Source organism: Melanotaenia boesemani, chromosome 10 (assembly GCF_017639745.1).
Source record: "Melanotaenia boesemani isolate fMelBoe1 chromosome 10, fMelBoe1.pri, whole genome shotgun sequence".
Taxonomy (NCBI): Eukaryota; Metazoa; Chordata; class Actinopteri; order Atheriniformes; family Melanotaeniidae; genus Melanotaenia; species Melanotaenia boesemani.
In genome coordinates, this window is record NC_055691.1 from 2,514,555 (window position 1) to 2,533,447 (window position 18,893).

General features: G+C 44.5%; 1 protein-coding gene across 1 annotated transcript in view; it reads right to left on the minus strand.

Annotated features, from left to right (window-relative positions):
* The window catches only part of lsp1a (lymphocyte specific protein 1 a), a 69,095-nt gene extending 52,019 nt beyond the window's left edge, over nucleotides 1-17,076 (minus strand). Inside the window, exon 1 of the mRNA XM_041996800.1 lies at nucleotides 16,925-17,076. Coding sequence (XP_041852734.1) covers nucleotides 16,925-16,929 — 5 coding nt within the window. The 5' untranslated portion in view covers nucleotides 16,930-17,076. The remainder of the gene's footprint in view (nucleotides 1-16,924) is intronic.
* Between the last annotated feature and the right edge of the window lie 1,817 nt (nucleotides 17,077-18,893).

Consider the following 18,893-nt stretch of genomic DNA (forward strand, 5'->3'; position numbering starts at 1 on the left):
TGGAGGGGGTGTTGGAGAGCAGTCCTTTAGGGGACTCCCCGTTCTCCTGGAGGACTTCAATGCCCATGTGGGCAATGAGAGCGAGACCTGGAGTGGCCTGATTTGGAGGAATGGCCCCCCTGATCTGAATCAGAGTGGTGTTTTGTTGTTGGACTTTTGTGCTCGTCATGGACTGTCCATAACGAAACACCTTGTTCAGGCATAAGAGTGTCCACATGTGCACTTGGCACCAGGACATTCTAGGCCGCAGTTCGGAGATCAACTTTGTAGGTCGTATCGTCGAACTTGCGGTTGCATGTCTTGGACACTCGGGTGAGGAGAGGGCGGAGCTGTCAAATGATCACCACCTGGTGGTGGAGTTGGCTCAGATGGTGGGGAGGATGCCGGTCAGACCTGGCAGACCCGAGCGGTGTTGTGAGGGTCTGCTGGGAACGTCTGGCAGAGTCCCCTGTCAGAAAGAGTTTCAGCTCCCATCTCTGGCAGAGCTTCAACCATGTCCCAGGTGAGGCGGGGGACATTGTAGTCTGGGTAAGCTGTGTTCCGTGCCTCTATTGTCGAGTGGCCAGCTGCAGCTGTGGCCACAAGGTCGTCGTGGCCTGTTCGTGGTGGTAACCCCGAACTCGTTTGAACACCAGCAGTAAGGGATGCTGTCAAGCTGAAGGAGTCCTATTGGGCCTTTTTGGCTTGGGGACTCTAGGGGTCAGCTGATGGGTATCAGGCAGGCTAAGTGGTACGCAGCTTTGGCATTTGCTAAGGCAAAAACTCAGGCATGGGAAGAGTTTGGAGAGGCATGGAGAATGACTTCAGGGTTGGATCAGTCATGGGAAGAGTTTGGAGAAGCCATGGAGAATGACTTCAGGGTTGGATGAGGTCCGCCCAGAGGTCCTTAAGACTCTGGATGCTGTAGTGCTGTCTTGGTTGACTTGTCTCTGCAGCATTGTGTGGACATCGGGACAGTTCCCCTGGACTGGCAGACTGGGGTGGTCTTCAAAAAGACTGCAGTCCACTTGGTTAGTGACCTCTGCTCTGGAGCAGCACCCCCTGTGCTCTTTGGGGGACCCCCCCTTGAGGAAACCTGGACCCCAGGATTCAATCACTGGTCCCAGGTGATCAACTGAACGTTTTCCAGGCATTTATATCCTGTCCAGGAGGTTTACAATCCCGCTGCAAAATGTAGTGTTTAATCAGAGACTTATGTATGACTTTATTTATCACATTATCACAATAAAAATAGATCACTATCAACTACTGTGTTGCTAAGATACCTTTATTTGATGTGGAAACTATGATGAAGCCACTGTCAAACTTTCACAGTCAGGAGCAGAGCCAAAGTCCAGCAGAGAACATTAACTATGCATCATTGTAGATATTTTTTGTCAATTAAGACATATTTTTCATCTAAACCTGGCAGTTTTTTTGGCTGTGTTAGTGTATAGCACACTTTTCATAAATTTTAGAATTAGATTTTTATTTATCTCCTAGCATTTATGCATTGGGCTATATGGAAACAGGCTATATTATATTAAAAAAGAATAAAAAATGTTTTTAATATTCAGAAAACTGGCATTACATAATATTTGTAACTGAATCTATATCAAATGAATTGGATTTAATGGAAATTGAATTGAATCAGGCTGTTGTGATCAAATTGATTGATACAGGAATTAGTGGTGATACCCAGCCCTAATTAAAGGTTGAGTTTCTACATGTATCTTTACATTAAAGAATAAAAATTTAAAAAAATCAGCTTGAACCAAAAATAGTGAAAAAAAAAGTTGTTTTGCAGTTTACGGGTTAAACATCATGTGATAGCTACACTCATCTGTAAAGTCACATTTTCAAATCTCACTCAGACTAAATTTCCATAGATGACTGAAATACTGTGTTCAAAAGTTCAACCTTTGAAATGCCCTGATGAAGTGAACAAGGAGGATTTTACTCTAAATATTCTTAAAGTTCAGATCTCAGATAATGTGCTGACATTGATAAAACCTGCAATCCATTTGAAGCTGTGATACACCTCAGAAATGATCACCTGTGAGCATTCCCTGTGATGGACTTGCAGCCCTCTTTATTAAAAAAATAGCTGGGAAACTGGTTTCTCCCTAAAGCAGAGCCGGTGGTTTTCATCTTCTCCTCTTTTCCTCCTCCTACTTTTTGTGCTGTTTTTTATAAAAGGACAAAATATCACCTGTTGCACAGGTAAGGGAACCATAATGAGAATAAAGAAAATACAATTAAATGAGTTTTATTAAAACTTGACTTTTCTAGGGGTTGGGTGCTAATAATAACAGCTGTATAACAAACAGTGCTAATAATAACTCTTTGTTGGTCATACTAAAATCTTGATAACTCTGTGAAAGCTCCAGCTGAAAGTGGATGCAGACATTTTCCCTGCAAACTGCTGCAGATAGGTGATGATGTTTTGGATACATGGCTGAACCAGATAACCCCGTCTAACAGCAAAGCAAACAGAGAAGCTCAGACGGTAACAGCTGACAGTGTTGTTTCCTCTGCTGATGGATGGAAGTGTTTGTTCTACAGCAGTGTCGGTGAAGGAGATAAAAGACGACTGTTTCTATGTGTGAATGGTTTCCTGTCATCGTGGCGACAAAACGGCTTAAATCCATGGCTGCAGCTAATTAAAAATTATTTTTATAATTAGTTTATGATATGCTACTTAGTGAGTTCAGCATGTGTAAATGATTTATCATCTAGCAGATGAACATTTCCAGCCACACCAGTAAAGAGATTTATTTAGGTTTGTAGAATGATGAGAACAAATCCTTCCCTCCAGCCAGACGTCCTGCGTTGGAAGCAAAGCCTGAGATTAGAATGAATCTGCAGCTGAACAATCACTCATCCAACACAGAGGAAACATGCTTCCTGGTTAACATTCTGCTCTGTTTTCAGTTTTCAAGGATGAAGAGTTGCTTGCCTCCTTCCTTCTCCATAACATTAGAGTAGTTTATCACACATTAAACCAGGGATGTCCAGTTCATGTCCTCGAGGGCCACCGTCCTGCATGTTTCCTGCTCCAGCATACCTGACTTGTCAAGTTCGGCACATGCCAGTCAATGATCCATTTAGATTAATCAGGTGTGTTGAAGCAAGAAACACATAAAAACTGCAGGATGGTGGCCCATGAGGACCAGAACTGGACATTCCTGCTCTGAACTTTCATTTCATCTTGTGTCAGCTCATATTTAAGCCAAAGATTTGATCTGAACGAAGGACAAAGGAGGAGTGGAGGATGAATCTCCAATAATAATCAGGACCCAGAGTGAAAATGTTTAAAACAGCTCATCATCCTCACTCTGTCTGTTAATGTTGGTTTGAACCATGTTCAACATGAGGAAAACATTCTGAAGAAGTTAATGGGGATGTCCTGATCATGGCTTTTTGTATTCCTGCTTCCTTCATGTCACGTTCTGTTGAGTTTTACTTCCTTTCTTTGTGAACTGGTTTGCAGGCAGTTTCCTCTGCAGACAGACTGAGTTTCAGTTGCTTTGATCTCTCAGATCATGCCATGTCATTGTCTTTTTATTCCAGGGGATGTCTCAGTTTGATCACTGAAAAGCCTCAGAGACCATCATCTGTCCTCACCTTCTCCTCCACAGCCCTTCGTTTGGGTCCATTTTAACCTGCTGCTCAGCACTGATCACCTCTCCTGCTTATGGAATCAGATCAATCCAGGCTTCTCAATTTAGCTTCTGTAGTTGTGTCCATCGAGTCTTCCCTCGTTTGCCTGTGCTTTATGTTTTTTTTTTTTTTTTTTTACATCATACTTAGTGTTTTATAATTTGTGTTACTCTGTTTTTGCTTGTCTATATTATTACAAAAAAGCTCCCATTCTCCTTTTTTTCAACTGTTCTCCTGCAGACGTGGAGGAGTGCACTCTGCTTTACAGCTCTGCAGAGTGTTGGCTTGTGTTTGATGTTCAGTGGAAACAGCGTTTCTGTTTTATGAGCTTGAGCATGAAGGGGCCTTCTGCACCATCAATTCACTTCCCAGAATACCCTTTTGTCTGAAGTGCCACCGAGCAAGACTTAGTTGAGCTGGTTGCCATGGTGACCGTAGTGTTAGTGAGGGTTTTGGGAGGAGGGGGGCAAAGACAAAGATGTGGAGTTTGCTTGGTAGTGTGTGAACTGTACAAAGAGAGAAGCTTTGCTGGCTTGTGAGGACAGTCAGAGCTGAGCGTTGGAGTCAGGAAAGGTGAAGCTAAGAGGAATCTCTTGTAAAGTCTAAAATGAGCTGTCAGTTTTAGGAATTGCCTTTGTTTTCCATCATTTGTTTTCTTATGGGTTGGAATTTTTTAGGTACTGGTTAGGTTAGGTTTTTAGGTACTGGAACAAGGCAGTTTTTCCACAGCACATGAACTCTTTTCTGACTCAGGGCTGGTGTTGAAAAGGTGCTAAAGAATCCAACATAGTTGTTCTGAGCAGGTTTTCAGAATCCTGGGGCTGACACCATCTAGACCTGCAACCTTTTCCCAGTTCAGTTTTCTCCAGTTGTTTCCTCACTTGAGTGCAGGAGACAGACAGGCTAGAGGTGGAGGCAGACAAGGTCTCAGTGTGTACTGATATGGAGGGAGATGAGGTTGGGTTAAGGTCCATGATTGAGCTGCAGAGTGGAGGTGTGACAGGCTCATGGAGGGTGTGTAGTCTGTTGGGATGGAGACAGAGTGGGGTGTGGCGTGTGTGTGTGTGTGTGTGTGTGTGTGTGTGTGTGTGTGTGTGTGTGTGTGTGTGTGTGTGTGTGTGTGTGTGAAGATGTTCAGCTCATTAGCTCTGTCCAGACTCCTGTTTTTCATGTTATGGAGCAGAATACATCACTAAACACTTCTCACACAGATTGTTAATCAAAAATCAACAAAACGTTCAGTAAAGAAACGTAAATATGTTGCATTGCATTACAGGAGTCATGTTCTGTTCTATTTGTCACCAACATGTTCTGAGGCCTTAATGAAACATCTGTGATGAACTGCAGCAGCTCTTTTCTCTGCCTCTCTACAGATCTGTAGTACTCAACAGATCCACCGAACTGATACTTGATTGGTCATTTTAATATCACATACCTTATTCCTTCTCCTTTTAGGCATAGTCTCATCATGGAAGAAACAGTTTATGAAAATATGCTGGCTGCTGGCCGTTAATCACACCTTAGAGCACTCACATTGTTGTTCCTTCATCACATATTGGACCCATGAACTTTGGACTTCCCTGTAGTTTCATTCCTTTGTGATTTAGGTTTTTAGCTGCTTGAATTAAGAGCTTTTGCTGATATGGCCAACGATTCACTGATATTTCTTTTTGTGAAGCACTTACAAAGTCAAATAGCTAATTGAGATTTCCCATTTTAATGCCAAAGAATGTCAGTTGTTTTCAGTTCTAGGATTTCTTTAGCAAACAGTGGTGGTTAAACAAAGCAAAAACAACTGCAAGCTGATGCAATCGATACCTTAAAAAAACACTACATATTGTTATAGATCCTTCTACATTGTCCAGGAAAGATTTATTCTTTGAATCAGAGAAATACCAGCCAGGTCAGTTCCTGATAGATGGAAAAATCTGCTGCTGCAGACCAGCCTCTAGATGACCAAGTAGATGAAAACAGTCTAGGCCCTGTTTACAGGACGTTTCCATACAAAAGCCAACTTTTTCCTTTGCATTCTCAAAAAAACAACAGTGAAATGAGAACTATCTCTGCACAGAAAGAAAACACAAATAGAAACGTAGTGGTATGTATGCCAGACCTGTAGTGGGTGGTGAAACACACCCCGAGTATGCAATTCATCCTCATCAGACCAGTGACTCATTGTCCCAGATAATTTGGTAACCCTCTGCTTGTATAGAGAGATATTGATTATCTGGCACATATAATCTCTACATCTTTGCTGTCTACATAACTGTTGCACCAGAAGCAAGTTTTACTTTAAGACACCAAATAACTTTAAAAGATTCAGCATCTCAAACAAAACAGAGTTCTGCCATTGTTGTTGTTGTTGTGCTGTTTGCAGTGTAAACAGGACCTGAGTGTACAAGTGGAAGATGACGTGACAGACGTCATGGTGCCAAAAGATTCCAGTTTATGTTTACATAGAAGTGTTGCGGGATGCGGACAACCCTCATCCATCCATCACCAAATAACAGTCTGTTTTGACTCTTTAATTGAAGATCTCAACCATAAAATCAGCTCTGCTGAATCTTGTAGGCTATTCATGAACTCTGTGTCCTCTCCCCACTGCTCTTCTCCCTCTACACCAATGACTCGTGAAGTATGCAGATGACACCACCATGATTGGTCACCATGACGGGGACGAGTCTGCATACAGACAGGAGGTGGAACAGTTGGTCCACTGGTGTAATCAGAAACCATCTGGAGCTGAACCTGCTCAGGACTGAGGAGGTCACAGTGGATGTCAGGAGAAATCCCCAACACCTGCCCCCTCACCATCTTCTACAACTTAGTGTCTATGTAGACTCTGTCAGGATAAAGGCCCAGTAGAGGTTGTACTTCCTGCGACAGCTCAGGAAGTTTAACCTGCCATAGGAGCTGCTGATCACATTTTACACCACCTTCACCCAGTCCTGTATTCTGTACATCCATCACTGTCCGATTTGGATCAGCCACCAAACTAGACAGGCTCAGACTGCAAAGGACAATCAGGTCTGCAGAGAAAATAATTGGGGTCAACCTACCCTCCATCTAGAACTTGTACCTGTCCAAGGTCAGGAAACAGGCAAATGACATTTCTGCAAACCCCCTCACGCCCTGCGCACAAACTTTTTAAACTCCTCTCGTCTGGTAGGGCGCTACAAAGCGCTGTTCATCAAAGCCACCAGACACAGAGACAGTTTTTCCCCCCTTTCACATTTTACTATCTCAGCGACAACGTGTAAACAGGACAATATAATCCAGGTGTACCTAAAGTCAGTCCTCGAGAGCTGCTGTCCTGCAGGTTTTCAATGTATCCCTGCTCCAGCACAGTTGACTCAAAGCAAGGGAAAGGCAGTTTATTTGTATAGGACATTTCATGTACAGGACAGTTCAAAGTGCTTTACACAAAACAAAAGCATTACAGATATTGAGAAACAGTAAAAGGCAGCAACAAATAGCAAGATTCACAATAAAATCATAAATCACATTAAAATGATTAAAAGCAAGATAAGTTAAAAAGTTACTGTGCAAAATTCATGCACTCAGATGAAATGGATTCATCAGCCTATTAAGTTTTGCACAATTACTCATTAATTCAAGTCAGGTGTGTTGGAACAGGGACCCATAGAAAACCTGCAGGATTGTGGCCCTCATGGGCTGGAGCTGGACACTCCTGCTATAATCTCTGTAGGAAACCAGTCTATGTTGTTTTCATATGAAAGATTACTAGGATATTCTAGCAGCGACAACTTTTATTGCCTCATGAGCTTTAGGTCACATCCACACCAGGATTGTCTGGCGGACTCGCTTCAACTAGGTTGGAAACTCTGAAATTTATTTAAATTTTTCTTTGGTTTGGTTTGCTTTCACACTGCATGTTCCTCATGAGGACCAAACCACCTGAACGTCATACAGTTACAAAACTGCCCAGTAGGGGCGATATTCCGTAAAACAATCACTGACCAAGTAAAAAAGAAGAAGAAAATCTCTCTCATTGATTGGCACAACCAAAAATGTCTTATTCACTGCAATAAACAATGAACCAACAAAGTTTTTGCGGTGTAGGGGTTTCTCTTTTTACTTACTGGAAGAAACTTAATATAGTTTTTGCCAACATCTGTCCACAATGGGCAGCAGGGGGCATGGTTGTTGGTCTGAGTATTTCAGAAACTGCTTATCAATTGGAATTTTAACACACAACCATCTCTAAGGTTTACAGAGAATGGTCTGAAAAAAGAAAATATTCTGTGAGCAGCAGTTGTCTGGACCAAAATGTCTTGTTGATGTCATAGGTAAGAGGAGAATGGGCAGACTGGAGATGATAGAAAGGCACAGGAAGTCAAATCAACACTGGTTCCAACCAAGGTCTGCAGGATAGCATCTCTGAACACACAACATGTCCTGCCTTGAAGCAGATGACCACACCAGGTACCCCCTGTCAGCTAAGAACAGGAAACTGAGGCTACAATTCACACACACTCACCAACACTGGACAATAGAAGATGGAGAAACGTTGCTGGTCTGATGAGTCTCCATTTCAGCTCCACATTCAGATGATAGGGTCAGAATGTGATGGAAACATTGTGAAAACATGGATCCATCCTGCCTTGGATCAAGGCTTCAGGCTGCTGCTGGTGTAATGGTGGGGGGAGATTTTCTTGGTTCACTTTGGGCCCCTTAGTACCAACGTGTCCTGGTTTAACCAGCACAGCCTACCTGAGTATTGTTGCTGACCATGTCCATCCCTTTATGACCACAATGAAGCATCTTCTGATGCTACTTCAAGCAGGATAATGCACCATGTCACAAAGCTCAGATCATCTCCACCTGCTTTCTAGAACATGACGATGAGTTCACAGGACACCGGTGGACTCGTCACCAGATCAGACGTGCAACCAACAAACCTGCAGCAACTGTGTGATGCTTTCATGTCAATACGGAGCAAAATCTCTGAGGAATGTTTCTATCACCTAGTTGAAGCTATGACACCAAGAATTAAGCAGTTTTGAATGAAAAAGTGGTCCAACCCAGTACTGGCAAAGTAAATGTGCATCAGTGTTTTGTATTGTTGTATTAACACTTTTATGACTTACAGCTCCGCCTGCAGGTTGCTCATATTGACTGAGTGACACTGAAATGCTGGTGAGGAACTCAGAGTGACCCAGGAGTGTCTTTTTTCTTGGGTAGGGGGTATTGTCTTACATACCCCCTCAGGGGAGACCACATGACTCAGGATAAGATGGAGAAAGGCAGCAAAGAAAGTCTGAAAAAAAAAAAGAAGAGAGCTTTTTGGCCCTGCTGCTCTGAGCTCGTCAATGAAAACCACATGTAGGGCAGAGGGAGGGGGTGAGGTGTGTGTGCATGTGTGTGAGGGAGTAATGACTAAAAACCCAGCCTCCCAGAGAGAGAAAGGAGGCACTCACTCTGAGCTTCGCTAACATTCCCAACAAGTATTGTAAAGGGACAGAAGTGTGTGTGTGAATCACTGTATAGCAGTGTGTGTGAATAGTTTCATACTGGGTTTTAGTGCTCCAGCTTCACGACAGCTTCAGGACGGAAATCTGCTTTCAGGGCTGATTTGGAAGAGAAGAAAAAGAGAAGGCAGCTGTGATCTCTTCTATTCCACCAGAGTAAGACGGGAGGAAGAAGCCAACATGTCCAATGCTCTGCTGAGGAGAAAGTCCAGCAAACAGGGTTTACAGAACCTGATGAGGTACGTCCTCTGTCTTATCTGTTGGTTTCACATAGAAAAACTGCTCGGGTTAATATTTAATGACACTCTCTGAGGTGAAACACTCAACATTACCTACCTGCAGACAAAGAGGATTGTTTCTCTGTTTGTGTGGTAAACATCTCGCTGTAAATGGGAACAGTGGGATTACTGGAAGTGTTTTGGGTCATGCAGGGTTTTGGGGGTTTTGAGGATTTGAGACCAGCTTAAATCTTTTCATGTTAATTCATAATAACAAGTAACAGCCGAATGCTCCATTAGTTTTGGTTTCAACGAGAAACACAGAAAGTAGAGCCTCTGTGAGGTTTGAGACAAGCTGGATGCCTGAGAAGGGAAGTGGTGTCAGAGGTTGAAGGTCCTCTGAGTACGTCTTTTGTTTTCTGGGTGCTTTCAGGCGGAGGCATGTCCTGGCTTTTTGGAGGATTTATTTATTTGTTTTTCATCCTGTGTCTGACTCTGTAGTCATGTTTAACAGATACTCTCATTCTGCTGGTGTAGTGGGAGGATATTTTATTATTTGAGACACTTCTGATGGTCACAGTGTCAAACTAGGATGAGAGATGTCTGAGACCAGAGGCTGAACCCTAACCAATCACTTATTGCTCTGTCTTGTGCAAATTTTTACATGAAGCAGTTATCACTCATTTTCTCATTCTTTAAGTCTTCATTGGAATAAATCAGATCTCACTTTCAGACGATGTCAGCTCCTGTCCTCCATCTTTGTATCAGATATATCTATAACATAGATTCCCAAAAATCTTTTTTATGAAGAATTAGGTTTCCGGATCTGCACAATTTTCTGTTTGTGAAAGGTTTCCACCAGCAGTCGGTCAGACTGGCTCAGCAGAGAACTCAGAGACACATTAGATCACCTCTGTCCAAGAAAATCCAACTACTAACACCTCTAAAGCTCAATAATGTGGTTTTATGTGCTTCATCAGCAGCATTAAACATGAATATAATTACTTCACAGACAGAAAATGCAGCTTGATTTTACAGTGAGGACTGTGAGCATGGCTGTCATGGTTCAGGATGTTTGGGTCTGAACATCTCTGCAGCTGCAGGCCAATTATCACATTTTGTCCTTCACTGTAAACACAGTTAGCACTGCAGCCTCACAGCAAGAAGGTTGCTGGTTCGAATCTTGGCTGGGGGGAGGTTTTGAACTTTGAGGGCAGTGGCCTCTGCGTGGAGTGCATGTTCTCCCCGTGTATGCGTGGGTTCTCTCCGGGTTCTCCGGCTTCTTTCCACCGTCCAAAGACATGCACGTTAGGTCAATTGATGACTCTAAATTCTTCCTAGGAGTGAGTGTGAGTGTGAATGGTTGTTTGTCACTATGTGTTGACCTGTCCAGGGTGTACCCTGCCTCTCACCTGTTAATGCTAGGATAGGCTCCAGCTTACTCCAGCTGTACGAAGCAGTACCGAGAATGAATGATGAATAATAATAATAATAACAATATATACCAGATCCCAGGCCACCTCATTTGGCTCCTCTCGATGTGGAGGAGCAGCGACTCTACTCTGGATCCCTCCTGGATCACCGAGCTTCTCACCCTATCTCTAAGGTGAGCCACTCTAACCACCCTGCAGAAAAAACTCAATTGAGCTGCTTGCATTCACAACCTTGTTCTTTTGGCCTCTACCCACAGTTCGTGACCATAACTTAGGGTAGGAACCTAGATCAACTGCAGACGCCGTACTGATCTGCCTGTTGATCTCCTGCTTCAGTCTTCCCTCACTCGTGAAAAAGACCCTGAGATACTTGAACTCTTCCACTTGGGGCAGGACCTCATTCCCGACCTGGAGAAAACACTCCACCCTTTTCAGGCAGAGGACCATGTTCTCGGATTCAGAGGTGCTGATTCTCATCCAACCCATTTACACTTGGCTGCGAATCGCTCTAGCGAGAGCTGAATATCAAGACCCAATGAAGCCAACAGAACCACATCATCCGCAAAGAGCAGAGACCCAATCCTGAGGCCACCAAACTGGATCCCTTCAACACCTCGGCTGCGCCTAGAAATTCTGTCCATGTTAACTACATTATTGACAAATTAGTACATTATTGGTTGCTACTAGTGTTTTGTCATGCCAATTCGGATAGAATTCTTTTATAAACCAAACATGGTTTCCTCAGTTTTAAGTGTAAAAAGGGATTTTTAAACTACAAATGAAGATGAGGCATGAATATGTCACAGATTGTAATGAATCCCTTGTTTAACTGCTGTGAGTGGAGATGTTGTAATGGGTGTAAAACCTCTGAGTCACTGTGATAGTGGCGTCTGGGCTGCAGATAACAGCTGGAGGAGGCAGCGTCCTGCTCTGATTCAGTCTACTCAGCAGATGAGCTCAGCCTGGAGGATCACATCATACGTCTGACATCTGTCAGGTCAGAGAACACGGCTCATCTGTGAAGTTTCACTTCCATCCAAACTGTTTTCATCGTCCTGATAAGTCTTTTCTGATCAGGGGTGAACACTGTTTACTAAGGTCATTTACACTTTTTTTTTATTTTTTTTTATATATATTTATAGTTGTTTGGGTTTTCTCCCAAATCACTTTTGGGAATTCAAAGTGGGATTTCTCAACTTGCTTAATTCATTCCTACACAATTAATTAAATAAATATCTATATTTTTCTGAATATATTAGATATTTTTTCTATTTATATTATATATATTAGATTTTTTTGTCTAAATAAAATATTTGTTCTGAGCTGCCACCTTATCGTGGTGGAGGAGTTTGTGTCCTGACAATCCTAGCGGCTATGTTGTCGGGGCTTATGCCCCTGGTAGGGTCACCCATGGCAAACAGGTGTCTAGGGGAGGGACCAGACAAAGTGAGGCTCAAATCACCCCTATGGTGATGACAAAGCAAGGACCAGGGTTTCCCTTGCCCGGATATGGGTCATCGGGGCCCCCCTCTTGAGCCAGGCCTGGAGGTGGGGCACGGAGGTGAGCGCTTGGTGGCCAGGCCTTTGTCCACCACCTGCAGGAGGGGCTATAGGGGTCAGGTGCAGTGTGAGCTGAGCGGCTGCCAAAGGTGGGGACCCTGGCTGTATGATCCTCTGCTGCAAAAGCTAGCTCTAGGGACGTGGAATGTCACCTCTCTGGCGGATCCGGCAAAATATAGTTGGACTCACCTCAACGCACGGCTTGGGCTCTGGAACCACTGTCCTTGAGAGGGGCTGGACCCTCTTCCAGTCTGGAGTAGCTCCCGGTGAGAGGCGCCAAGCAGGTGTGGGCATGGTCATTGTCCCCCGACTTGGCGCCTGTACGTTGGGGTTTGCCCCGGTGGACGAAAGGGTAGCCTCCCTCCGCCTTCGGGTGGGGGGACGGGTCCTGACTGTTGTTTATGCTTATGCACCAAATAGCAGTTCAGGGTACCCACCATTTTTGGAGTCCTTAGAGGGGGTGTTGGAGAGCACGTCTTCCGGGGACTCCCTCGTTCTGTTGGGGGACTTCAATGCTCAAGTGGGCAATGACAGCGAGACCTGGAGGGGCGTGATTAGGAGGAACGGCCCCCCCCTAATCTAAATCCGAGTGGTGCTTTGTTGTTGGACTTCTGTGCTCGTCATGGACTGTCCATAACGAACACCTTGTTCAGACATAAGAGTGTCCACATGTGCACTTGGCACCAGGACACTCTAGGCCGCAGTTCAGTGATTGACTTTGTAGTCGTATCGTCGGCCACATGTTCTGGACACTCGGGTGAAGAGAGGGGCGGACTTGCCAACTGATATATATATATATATATATATATCAGTTGGCAAGTCCGCCCCTCTCTTCACCCGAGTGTCCAGAACATGTGGCCGACGATACGACTACAAAGTCAATCACTGAACTGCGGCCTAGAGTGTCCTGGTGCCAAGTGCACATGTGGACACTCTTAGGTCTGAACAATGTGTTCGTTATGGACAGTCCATGACGAGCACAGAAGTCCAACAACAAAAGCACCACTCGGATTTAGATTAGGGGGGGCCGTTCCTCCTAATCACAGCCCCTCCAGGTCTCGCTGGTCATTGCCCACTTGAGCATTGAAGTCCCCCAACAGAACGAGGGAGTCCCCGGAAGACGTGCTCTCCAACACCCCCTCTAAGGGACTCCAAAAATGGTGGGTACCCTGAACTGCTATTTGGGGCATAAGCATAAACAACAGTCAGGACCCGTCCCCCCCCCCGAAGGCGGAGGGAGGCTACCCTTTCGTCCACCGGGGCAAACCCCAACGTACAGGCGCCAAGTCGGGGGGACAATGAACCATGCCCACACCTGCTTGGCGCCTCTCACCGGGAGCTACTCCAGACTGGAAGAGGGTCCAGCCCTCTCAAGGACAGTGGTTCCAGAGCCCAAGCCGTGCGTTGAGGTGAGTCCAACTATATTTTGCCGGAATCCGCCAGAGAGGTGACATTCCACGTCCCTAGAGCTAGCTTTTGCAGCAGAGGATCATACAGCCAGGGTCCCCACCTTTGGCAGCCGCTCAGCTCACACTGCACCTGACCCCTATAGCCCCTCCTGCAGGTGGTGGACAAAGGCCTGGCCACCAAGCGCTCACCTCCGTGCCCCACCTCCAGGCCTGGCTCAAAGAGGGGGGCCCCGATGACCCATATCCGGGCAAGGGAAACCCTGGTCCTTGCTTTGTCATCACCATTAGGGTTGATTTGAGCCTCACTTTGTCTGGTCCCTCCCTAGACACCTGTTTGCCATGGGTGACCCTACCAGGGGCATAAGCCCCGACAACATAGCCGGCTAGGATTGTCAGGACACAAACTCCTCCACCACGATAAGGTGGCAGCTCAGAACAAATATTTTATTTAGACAAAAAATCTAATATATATAATATAAATAGAAAAAATATCTAATATATCAGAAAAATATAGATATTTATTTAATTAATTGTGTAGGAATTGAATTAAGCAATGTTGAGAAATCCCACTTTGAATTCCCAAAAGTGATTTGGGAGAAAACCCAAACAACTATAAATATATATAAAAAAAAATAAAAAAAAGTGTAAATGACCTTAGTAAACAGTGTTCACCCCTGATCAGAAAAGACTTATCAGGACGATGAAAACAGTTTTGGATGGAAGTGAAAATTCACAGATGAGCCGTGTTCTCTGACCTGACAGATGTCAGACGTATGATGTGATCCTCCAGGCTGAGCTCATCTGCTGAGTAGACTGAATCAGAGCAGGACGCTGCCTCCTCCAGCTGGTTATCTGCCAGCCCAGACGCCACTATCACAGTGACTCAGAGGTTTTACACCCATTACAACATCTCCACTCACAGCAGTTAAACAAGGGATTCATTACAATCTTGTGACATATTCATGCCTCATCTTCATTTGTAGTTTAAAAAATCCCTTTTTACACTTAAAACTGAGGAAACCATGTTGGTTTATAAAGAATTCTATCCGAATTGGCATGACAAAACACTAGTAGCAACCAATAATGTACTAATTTGTCAATAATGTAGTTAACCATGGACAGAATTTCTAGGCGCAGCCGAGGTGTTGAAGGGATCCAGTTTGGTGGCCTCAGGATTGGGTCTCTGCTCTTTGCGGATGATGTGGTCTGTTGGCTTCATTGGGTCTTGATATTCAGGCTCTCGCTAGAGCGATTCGCAGCCAAGTGTAAATGGGTTGGATGAGAATCAGCACCTCTGAATCCGAGAACATGGTCCTCTGCCTGAAAAGGGTGGAGTGTTTTCTCCAGGTCGGGAATGAGGTCCTGCCCCAAGTGGAAGAGTTCAAGTATCTCAGGGTCTTTTTCACGAGTGAGGGAAGAAGCTGAAGCAGGAGATCAACAGGCAGATCAGTACGGCGTCTGCAGTTGATCTAGGTTCCTACCCTAAGTTATGGTCACGAACTGTGGGTAGAAGGCCAAAAGAACAAGGTTGTGAATGCAAGCAGCTCAATTGAGTTTTTTCTGCAGGGTGGTTAGAGTGGCTCACCTTAGAGATAGGGTGAGAAGCTCGGTGATCCAGGAGGGATCCAGAGTAGAGTCGCTGCTCCTCCACATCGAGAGGAGCCAAATGAGGTGGCCTGGGATCTGGTATATATTGTTATTATTATTATTATTCATCATTCATTCTCGGTACTGCTTCGTACAGCTGGAGTAAGCTGGAGCCTATCCTAGCATTAACAGGTGAGAGGCAGGGTACACCCTGGACAGGTCAACACATAGTGACAAACAACCATTCACACTCACACTCACTCCTAGGAAGAATTTAGAGTCATCAATTGACCTAACGTGCATGTCTTTGGACGGTGGAAAGAAGCCGGAGAACCCGGAGAGAACCCACGCATACACGGGGAGAACATGCACTCCACGCAGAGGCCACTGCCCTCAAAGTTCAAACCTCCCCCCAGCCAAGATTCGAACCAGCAACCTTCTTGCTGTGAGGCTGCAGTGCTAACTGTGTTTACAGTGAAGGACAAAATGTGATAATTGGCCTGCAGCTGCAGAGATGTTCAGACCCAAACATCCTGAACCATGACAGCCATGCTCACAGTCCTCACTGTAAAATCAAGCTGCATTTTCTGTCTGTGAAGTAATTATATTCATGTTTAATGCTGCTGATGGAAGCACATAAAACCACATTATTGAGCTTTAGAGGTGTTAGTAGTTGGATTTTCTTGGACAGAGGTGATCTAATGTGTCTCTGAGTTCTCTGCTGAGCCAGTCTGACCGACTGCTGGTGGAAACCTTTCACAAACAGAAAATTGTGCAGAATCCGGAAACCTAATTCTTCATAAAAAAGATTTTTGGGAATCTAGTTATAGATATATCTGATACAAAGATGGAGGACAGGAGCTGACATCGTCTGAAAGTGAGATCTGATTTATTCCAATGAAGACTTAAAGAATGAGAAAATGAGTGATAACTGCTTCATTGTAAAATTTGCACAGACAGAGCAATAAGTGATTGGTTAGGGTTCAGCCTCTGGTCTCAGACATCTCTCATCCTAGTTTGACACTGTGACCATCAGAAGTGTCTCAAATAATAAAATATCCTCCCACTACACCAGCAGAATGAGAGTATCTGTTAAACATGACTACAGAGTCAGACACAGGATGAAAAACAAATAAATAAATCCTCCAAAAAGCCAGGACATGCCTCCGCCTGAAAGCACCCAGAAAACAAAAGGACGTACTCAGAGGACCTTCAACCTCTGACACCACTTCCCTTCTCAGGCATCCAGCTTGTCTCAAACCTCACAGAGGCTCTACTTTCTGTGTTTCTCGTTGAAACCAAAACTAATGGAGCATTCGGCTGTTACTTGTTATTATGAATTAACATGAAAAGATTTAAGCTGGTCTCAAATCCTCAAAACCCCCAAAACCCTGCATGACCCAAAACACTTCCAGTAATCCCACTGTTCCCATTTACAGCGAGATGTTTACCACACAAACAGAGAAACAATCCTCTTTGTCTGCAGGTAGGTAATGTTGAGTGTTTCACCTCAGAGAGTGTCATTAAATATTAACCCGAGCAGTTTTTCTATGTGAAACCAACAGATAAGACAGAGGACGTACCTCATCAGGTTCTGGTAAACCCTGTTTGCTGGACTTTCTCCTCAGCAGAAGCATTGGACATGTTGGCTTCTTCCTCCCGTCTTACTCTGGTGGAATAGAAGAGATCACAGCTGCCTTCTCTTTTTCTTCTCTTCCAAATCAGCCCTGAAAGCAGATTTTCCGTCCTGAAGCTGTCGTGAAGCTGGAGCACTAAAACCCAGTATGAAACTATTCACACACACTGCTATACAGTGATTCACACACACACTTCTGTCCCTTTACAATACTTGTTGGGAATGTTAGCGAAGCTCAGAGTGAGTGCCTCCTTTCTCTCTCTGGGAGGCTGGGTTTTTTAGTCATTACTCCCTCACACACATGCACACACACCTCACCCCCTCCCTCTGCCCTACATGTGGTTTTCATTGACGAGCTCAGAGCAGCAGGGCCAAAAAGCTCTCTTCTTTTTTTTTTCAGACTTTCTTTGCTGCCTTTCTCCATCTTATCCTGAGTCATGTGGTCTCCCCTGAGGGGGTATGTAAGACAATACCCCCTACCCAAGAAAAAAGACACTCCTGGGTCACTCTGAGTTCCTCACAGCATTTCAGTGTCACTCAGTCAATATGAGCAACCTGCAGGCGGAGCTGTAAGTCATAAAAGTGTTAATACAACAATACAAACACTGATGCACATTTACTTTGCCAGTACTGGGTTGGACCACTTTTTCATTCAAAACTGCTTAATTCTTGGTGTCATAGCTTCAACTAGGTGATAGAAACATTCCTCAGAGATTTTGCTCCGTATTGACATGAAAGCATCACACAGTTGCTGCAGGTTTGTTGGTTGCACGTCTGATCTGGTGACGAGTCCACCGGTGTCCTGTGAACTCATCGTCATGTTCTAGAAAGCAGGTGGAGATGATCTGAGCTTTGTGACATGGTGCATTATCCTGCTTGAAGTAGCATCAGAAGATGCTTCATTGTGGTCATAAAGGGATGGACATGGTCAGCAACAATACTCAGGTAGGCTGTGCTGGTTAAACCAGGACACGTTGGTACTAAGGGGCCCAAAGTGAACCAAGAAAATCTCCCCCCACCATTACACCAGCAGCAGCCTGAAGCCTTGATCCAAGGCAGGATGGATCCATGTTTTCACAATGTTTCCATCACATTCTGACCCTATCATCTGAATGTGGAGCTGAAATGGAGACTCATCAGACCAGCAACGTTTCTCCATCTTCTATTGTCCAGTGTTGGTGAGTGTGTGTGAATTGTAGCCTCAGTTTCCTGTTCTTAGCTGACAGGGGGTACCTGGTGTGGTCATCTGCTTCAAGGCAGGACATGTTGTGTGTTCAGAGATGCTATCCTGCAGACCTTGGTTGGAACCAGTGTTGATTTGACTTCCTGTGCCTTTCTATCATCTCCAGTCTGCCCATTCTCCTCTTACCTATGACATCAACAAGACATTTTGGTCCAGACAACTGCTGCTCACAGAATATTTTCTTTTTTCAGACCATTCTCTGTAAACCTTAGAGATGGTTGTGTGTTAAAATTCCAATTGATAAGCAGTTTCTGAAATACTCAGACCAACAACCATGCCCCCCCTGCTGCCCATTGTGGACAGATGTTGGCAAAAAACTATATTAAGTTTCTTCCAGTAAGTAAAAAGAGAAACCCCTACACCGCAAAAACTTTGTTGGTTCATTGTTTATTGCAGTGAATAGACATTTTTGGTTGTGCCAATCAATGAGAGAGATTTTCTTCTTCTTTTTTACTTGGTCAGTGATTGTTTTTACGGAATATCGCCCCTACTGGGCAGTTTGTAACTGTATGACGTTCAGGTGGTTTGGTCCTCATGAGGAACATGCAGTGTGAAAGCAAACCAAACCAAAGAAAAATTTAAATAAATTTCAGAGTTTCCAACCTAGTTGAAGCGAGTCCGCCAGACAATCCTGGTGTGGATGTGACCTAAAGCTCATGAGGCAATAAAAGTT